Here is an 8,037-nt window from a genome sequence, read left to right as displayed (position 1 = left end):
GAGGTGCTATGCTGTGGAATACTTACCAGTGATGAGGAGGGAGCCACCTGCATGGGGCAAGTGAAATACGTGAGGGGGTGGAGGCAAGCAGTGTAAGCCACACTCTGAGAGCGGATAGCAGTCTGGGGGGAAAAACAATAGAAGTGATGGAATTACTTGGTTCACTCTTTTTTTCTTTTAGGTGTGCAGTGGCTCAGTCAGGGAATCACTAACATCCCCCCCTTTGCCACACCCCACCCAGCATCACGCTGTGGCAATTGCCCATCGATGGAGAGGGACATAGACTGAGGATAGAGGAAAGCGCTTTTCATTTAGGAAAACTTTTATTTGACTAGATAAAAATCAGAAACGTTTCAACAGCAAAAACTCATGAACAAAAATTTGAAAGGTTGAAAAGAAATTGCAAAACAAGACACAAATGGTTGCAAAACATTGCCTTCCTAAGTCAATCCATGGAAACCCTGGTGGTGTAGTGGTTAAGTGCTATGGTCGCTAATCAAAAGGTCAGCAGTTCGAATCCACCGGGCGCTCCCTTGGAAACTCTATGGGGCAGTTGTACCCTGTCCTGTAGGGTCGCTATGAGTCGGAATCGACTTGATGGCAACTGGTTGGTTTGGTTGAAGTCCATCTATGAAGTTCAACCAAATTTTTAAACTAATTTTTAAAAAGGTTTTGTTGGAGGTGTCTTTGTGTGTGTATGTGTGCGGGGGGATGTTTTGTATTTTTTTAAACCAAAATTTATTGAGGTTAATATTATAACTTTTACAGAGTTCTTACAACAGCTCATGTATATATATATGATCTTTATTGTTTTAAAGTTCTCTTCCTGGACGGTGGTGGTGGTGGCGGTGGTGGTTGCTGTCCAGTTGATTCCAACTCATGGCGACCCCACGTGTGGGGAGTACAACTGTGCTCCATAGGGTTTCCAAGGCTGTGACCTTTCGGAGGCAGATCACCAGGACTGTCTTCCAAGTTGCCTCTGTCTTTCAGCCGCCAACCTTTCAACTAGTAGTCAAGCACCTAACCGTTTGCACCACCCAGGGAACCATACTTGAATTCTACCCCTCAGAAAATAACACCATGGATTTATTCGCAATTACTACTGGCACAGAGAGTATCATGCGTGACAAGGTTTATTGACAAAGTTTTTCCCAGTTTAATATTTCTCATAACTTCCTTGCTTGGTTAGTATTGCTAGTTGCTCTCCTAAGAATCGGACACTAACTTTAGTATGGGGGGTGATGCACACTGTCCCCACGGCATTCCAAAGCAGAACACGAGTCGTCTAGATTGAATTCAAGCTGAAGTGTGGAGCCAGTCCTCTGAGCGTCTCTCAGGTCCCATGCTGGCTCTCAAGGTGAGTAAGGTGGGGGAGACTGTTCCGCAGAGAGTTTCTCATAGGAAGGTGGAGCGTTGGGGACCTGTGAGAATGAGAAACGGAGAGCAAGGGCTTCGTGTTTATGCTTTCGCGGTAGCCTGAAACTTCCTAAGTGCTCACTTCTAATTTCTGCCCAATACGGTTGCGGTTAGTTTCCCTCGAGTCAATTCCGACTCACGGCGACTTCACGTGTGCCGAGTACAACTGTGCTCCATACGGTTTTCAAAACTATGACCTTTCAGAAGCAGATCGCCAGGCCTTTCTGCCAAGGCACCTCTGGGTGGGTTTGAACCGCCAACCTCTTGGCTAGTAGTTGAGTACTTTTACCCATTTGTGCCACCTAGGGACTCCTGCCCGATGTAGTAAGAGCTGTTTAATTTCACAAGTGTGTATGTTGAAACATTGTTGAGGAAGGTTAAGAGAGATAGGGCTAAGGAGTTTCCCAGAATCTCAAAACAGCTTATTTTTACCTGGAATACCTTGTCAGTAGAAGCACCAAGCCATAATGATGAATCTTTCACCTGTTTACAGACACAAATGTACGTTGCATCTTTACATATAGGTAGACATACATACATAGATCCATGTAGTATTGGCTAAAGGCACAGTGCCACTATCTGTTGAGCACATGTGTCAGGCCTTCATTTAATGCTCACAATAATTCTAGAAGATATTTTCATTGTTTCCATGTTACAGATGAGGAAACTGAGGCACAGAGAGGTCAAGTCTCTTACCCAAGGTCACAGTTAACTAAGTCTTGGAGCTGAGACTCAAACACAGAGTCATTGTGCTCAACCATGACGCTATACCACATCTATACCAGTGATGTCCAATTGGGAGCCCTGGTGGCACAGTGGTTAAGTGCTGCAGTGGTGAAGCACTCAGCTGCTAACTGAAAGGTGGGTGGTTTGAACCCACCAACTGCTTGGCAGGAGAAAGACGTGGCAGCCTGCTTCTGTAAAAACTACAGCCTCAGAAACCCCATGGGGCAGTTCTACTCTGTCCTATAGGGTCACTCTGAGTCAGAATCGACTCTACGGCAATGGGGTTACAGGCCAGCCACATATGTAACTTTAAAATTTCTAATAGTCACATTAAAAAGAATAAACAGGTGAGATTAATTTTAATGATATATTTTTAACTCATTATATCAAGATATTTCAACATTTAATCAATAGAAAAAAATAACTAATGAGTTCTTTATGTTCTTTTTCTCACAAAAAATAGTGTCTTTGAATTTGGGTGTGTATTACAAAAAGAAACTCGTGGCTGTCGGACTGCTGCCAACTCATAGGGACCCGTGTGTTACAGGACAGAGCTGTGCTCGAGGGTGTTCTTGGCTGCAATCTTTACGGAAGTAGATCACCAGGTCTTTCTCCCATGGCACCGCCAGATGGGTTCTAACCGCCAACCTTTAGGTTAGTAGTCAAGTGCAAACTGTTTGCGCCACCCAGGGGCCTTGGTGTGAATCACAGCACATCTGGGTTCAGACTGCTCAGATTTCAAGTGCTCACTAGGCACATATCAGACAGCACAACCCTATATGATTAAAAATAGGTTTTTTTTTCTCCCTTGGATATAAATTCAGCAAAAAGAAGAACGTACTGGAAACAAAACAAGGAGATAGTGCATCCAGAACCAAGTTCTATCTTTAGATTTTACATGTAAGGCTCTCACTACTGACCCTGGGAAATCCGGGTATCAGAGGACTCAATTTAAGAAAATTTCTGTGTCCCCTGTTTATTTTTAATGGAAATACTTTCATTCACTTTCATTAAAAGCGGCCATACACAAAAACAACCAAGATGCAGGAGCTCCACCTACCACGGGTCCACAGTTGTGCTCTTGAAACAGCAGTTTGCTGTCCTGATGAGCAGATTCCTCGTGGGGGTATCTTCCTGTCAGGGGACTCCGGGCACCAGCATGGAGGCTTTTGTCCTGAAACATGAAGTCATGGGGGTCACTGGGTGAGAAGTTATAATCGAGTCCATTAAAGAAAAGAGAACGAAGCCGAAGTTTCTGCCACTTACTAGCTGTGTAACCTCAGGCTAGTCACTTTACCTCTCTGAGCTTCAGTTTCCACATATGTAATATGAAGGCACCCTGGTGGTGCAGTGCTAAGAGTTACAGCTGCTAACCAAAAGGTCAGTAGTTCAAATCCACCGGTAGCTCTTTAGAAACCTTATTATGCAGTTCTACCCTGTCCTATAGGGTCGCTATGAGTCAAAATCAACTCAACGGCAATGGGTTTGCTTGTTTAACATGAGGATAATACCACCTGCCCCTCTGAGTTATTGTGGAGATTAACTAAAGGTTAGCACCTAGTTCAGTGCCTGGCACCCACTGGTTAGGCAACAGAGATTTTTGAAGGGAAGGAGAAAAAGAGTGAATTGAAAAATGAACCTCAGAGAGTGAACATGAGGAGAGTAGAATGGAACCAGAGAGGCAGGAGCCAGCATCATGGTGGGGACTGGTTTATGATCCCCTTCACAGCAGGGACACACTATTTCTGAATTCCCTGTAATGACAGAATATCTTAAATGCTACCAATAGTCAATGCGTATGCATTGATAGAAATGCTGTGGTAGCTCTGAGCTTCCAAATACTGCTGCAACCATGACGATAAATCAGTCTAAGGCTCAGCTAGAGACCCTGGTAGTGCAAACGGTTAACACGCTTGGCTGCTAACTGAAAGGCTGGAGGTTTAAGTCCACCCAGAGGCACCTTGGAAGAAAGGCCTGGTGATCTACTTCCAAAAAACCAGCCAGGGAAAACCCCAGGGAACACAATTCTATTCTAACACACATGGGGATGCCAGGAGCCAGAATGGACTCAATGGCAACTGGTTTTTATTTTTTAAAGCTAAGTTATGTGCCCCGAGCTATTGAGGGGAGGGGTGGGTAAAGCTTAGTTTGGTGCTTGCATCAGTTTAAGGGGTGATGACACCCAACCCCAGAACAGAATGACAGTTTGTACAAAGCACAGGCTTACCAAAGCAGGAGAGGGAGCCCTGGCAAGGTAGACTATTTCATCACTGACGTTTAAAATTGCTGGCACTTTGTGATAACAGAAAGCAGACTAACTCTTAGTTGCTTTTAGTGTTTAAATCCTTCACAGTTGTTGTTGCTGTTAGTTGCCCTGTGATCACCAGATCTGTCTTCCAAGGCACCTCTGGGTGCTTTTGAATGGCCAACTTTTAGCGAGTAGTTGAGCCTCTCGGGGACTCCTAGCCTCCACTGCAGTGGTTCTCAATCTTTAGCAACAGCATCACCCAGCAGGCTTGTTAAGCACAGGTTGCTGGGCCCACACCCAGTCTGTGATGCTGTGGGCCTGGGGTGAAGCCCAAGAATTTGCCTGTCTAACAAGTTCCAGGTGATGCTGATGCAGCTGGTCTAGGAGCACACTTCGTGAACCACAGCTTTGCAGACAGTTCACCCCCTTGTTGCCTGCACCTGGGGTGGCCCACCCCATTTCCGCCCTTGCTATGCCACTGGGGTGCAGACTCAGATACGTACAGAAACCAGTCGTTAATACAAGTGGATCAAGTTGGGGTGGGGGGATGTAGCAAAGGACAGCATGTAACCCATCTAAAGGGACCACCACTGCTTAGCCGCTAGTTTTTGCTGGCTCTTTTGATTTTTTTTCTTTTTTTAAAGAAACTAGGAATTGAGCGTTGTGTGTAAAATGTAGCTTTTAAATGTTGGTGCCTAATTCAGTTTTCTAAAATGCAGGCCAAGTTGCATCTGTGAGCCCAAGGTGGCCTGTGGCGTCAGGAGCATGCTCTCTGTGGTATTAGTAGAGAGGGGCTGGACCAGGGCAGCCATGCGAATGGTCGGCTGCTCTTCCAGCTTGTCTTCACATGGGCACTTTGTTCTTTGGGTTCTACTAGGTTGGGGGAGGAGGGAGTCAAGGCAGGTTTCCCAAAGAGACGAAGTAGCTGGACCATCAAGTGGCTGGATCTGGATGGGACTGGGCTGATACCTAGAGAGTCTGTCGTTTTCCTAAAGGCTAGTCTGCAGTTCTGTGGCTGTTGACTGTACTCCATGGAAAGGTATATGCACAGGAACCCTAATCTAGATGTCAAAATCCAGGGAGCTTCTGTTCCCCTCCCACTCCTCAGCATGAAAGCTCAGGTAAGGTAGTCAAGGTTGGTGAAGTAGGGGCGTCAGTGAAAAGGAGGGAAACCCTCAGTGTGATGGCCAGACACAATGGGCACAATACGGACTCAAACGACAACGATCATGAAGATGACGGCACGGGGCCGGCCAACGTTTCGTTCTGTTGTAAGGTCGCCCCTAGCAGAGCCCGCTCCAGAGCAGCTAACGACGACGAAGTAGTCAACGCGCTCTCTCTCTTTACCTCAATTAGGTTTTTCTTTTCTTTTCTTTTCTTTTTTTAAAATCTCTCACCTACCACTCTCCCAGCTCACAGACTACCCTCTGCATTTGCGTAATTTCAGTGAACAAACTAAGATGTAGACTACTGCGTCCTGCCCTGAGAGACTGGCCCAGAGTCACCGTTTAGCAAGAACCCCGGGTGATTCTAGTGCAGGTGGCCTCTGAGCAGGCCTGGAAACACAAGGCCCTGACACCTGGGCGTCCACTGAGTGTCAGCAGGGGTCTGCAAATTCTTCTCCAAGAATCCAAAGTATGTATGCCCTCAACATCCAAGTGAAGAAGTAAAACCGGTAATATAAGAACCATCTTCCAGGCCTTCACAAATCACTGCCCACTCCTCGCTTCAGGAACACGCTGCTGCTGCTGCTGAAAAACACTTTCCTTTCAGAGGTTGCTTTTCAGGGTGCAGGGGACTTGCTAACCGAGGGAGAGGTCTGGGGAGATCTAAATTCCAGCTAATCTCACTGCCTTTCTGTGATGAAGGTGGAAAAAGAAACATTTCAAAGTTTAATGAGGGAACCTGAGGTTGGCGTTTCATGTTCATTTATGTTCTCCTGCTTTAAAATGAAAGTAGAATGACAGAAGAGAGGTAGGGAGTTGATGGTGTAATTAAATGCAGTACTTTGTGCATCATGAGCCCCAGTGGCCCAGTGGTTAAGAGCTCAGCTGCCAACCAAAAGGTTGGCAGTTCGAATCTACCAGCTGCTCTTTGGAAACCCTATGGGGCAGTTCTATTCTGTCCTGTAGGGTCGCTATGAGTTGACAAGAGGGGCATAGGGAAGGGGGCTTCAGGGGTCTCTCACCTTCCACCTCTCCTCCTCATACTGCCAAGCTCTCACCACCCCCCACACACCACCAACCCTTCTCTCCTTCTCAGAACCTTTTCTGCAGAATGACGTGCTTGCTGGGTGACGAATGGGACTTTCCAACATCTTTTGTAAAGTTTTTTTTTCCATTGTGTATTGACCTGAGAAGCTTTCCAATCTGTAATAACAAGAAAGAGAGAGAGGAAGGAAGGAAAGAAGGAAGGTAGGGAGGGAGGTAGACAGGTAGGAAGGTAGGGAGGGAGGTAGACAGACAGGTAGGAAGGTAAAGAGGTAATAAATAGCAACTCTCCTTTCTTTCTATTGCTTACTTTGGCTGCTTTACTGCTTCCTGGCTTTGGAAGCAAGGTTACTGAAAACTGGCCTACTTTTTATAGTTGATACTCTCAGCTGACAGTCCCCATTCTTGGAAGATCCTGCTGCCGGAAGAATGGACTGTGTCATTGTGTAAATCCCTGCTCATATGAATAAAGATGAAAAAGTTCTAGAAAGCCACAATGGCTGCCCGACAAGGGTGGAGCCTGTTAAAAACCAGGTGGGCTTTTGTGCGCTGAGAGGTGGATGGATCCTGGGTCTGCTGGGTTGCTCCGTACTGCAGAATTAGAACTTGGAGTTTCCAGGCAACCTGGGAGCAAAGGGATGACAGGGCAGGTGGGAGGAACAGGCCACTAAGCAGAGGAGCAGAACTTGTGAGGATCCCCGGAGGGATGGATAAGAACTAGGGCGTCCAGATGCCGTGGTTCACCACGCAAGGGACCACAAAACCATCCCCTGCGACCATAAACCATCGGTGCTCAGCTACACACAATAGCCAGGTGTGCAAGTTTGCGTGGAATCAGAGACAGGCCAAGGTCCTGGTTGGGGTGGATGCCTGGGCAGAGACAAGGGAAGGGTTGCAAGAACATCATGTAGAGAAAGAATTTGTCAGAAGCAATAATCAGAGTTAGAGGGGATCAGAGAATTCTACTCCCCCAAAAAGCTGTTGCGGTCGAGTCGATTCTGACTCTAAACGACCCTACAGGACAGAGTAGAACTGCCCCATAGGGTTTCCAAGGCTGTAATCTTTATGGGAGCAGACTGCCACATCTTGCTCCCAGGGAGCGGTCGGTGGGTTTAAACTGCTGATCTTTTGGTTAACAGGCGAGCGCTTTAATGCTACCCTCCCCCCACCCCCATCCGGCCCCAGTCCCCAGAAATTCTCAGAAGTGGAAGGACGGCTCTTGGATCTGGAGGAATTCGACCCACAGGGAGGAGAACCCCAGCAGTGGAAACGATACCCACCTTCAAGGTCTGGTATCCGCTTCGTCTTCTACAATACCAGCAGCCAAGAAGCAGTAAGATCCCCAGGATCACCGTCAGGATGCCAACCCCCACGGCCCTGGCCAAGAGACAGGCAAGTCCGACTCGGCACAGAAACACTGTTTCAGATCATGATGAA

At 46.9% G+C, this 8,037-nt stretch overlaps 1 protein-coding gene across 6 annotated transcripts in view; it reads right to left on the bottom strand.

Moving 5' to 3' along the window:
- Positions 1–335: 335 nt before the first annotated feature.
- The window catches only part of MLANA (melan-A), a 68,101-nt gene continuing 60,399 nt past the window's right edge, over positions 336–8,037 (bottom strand). For 4 of the 6 annotated variants that reach the window (XM_049896789.1, XM_049896791.1, XM_049896790.1 and 1 more), the window contains 4 exons: positions 7,881–7,977; positions 3,203–3,316; positions 1,849–1,899; positions 336–1,421 (listed from right to left, as the gene is read on the bottom strand). In XM_049896789.1, coding sequence (XP_049752746.1) covers positions 1,353–1,421; positions 1,849–1,899; positions 3,203–3,316; positions 7,881–7,977 — 331 coding nt within the window. In that variant the 3' untranslated portion in view covers positions 336–1,352. The remainder of the gene's footprint in view (positions 1,422–1,848; positions 1,900–3,202; positions 3,317–7,880; positions 7,978–8,037) is intronic. The other 2 variants (XM_049896793.1, XM_049896792.1) reach the window with 1 other exon arrangement.

This window comes from Elephas maximus, chromosome 9, assembly GCF_024166365.1.
Source record: "Elephas maximus indicus isolate mEleMax1 chromosome 9, mEleMax1 primary haplotype, whole genome shotgun sequence".
Lineage (NCBI taxonomy): Eukaryota > Metazoa > Chordata > Mammalia > Proboscidea > Elephantidae > Elephas > Elephas maximus.
The sequence above is the reverse complement of the archived record's forward strand: the minus strand, read 5'-3'. Positions and strand labels throughout refer to the sequence as shown.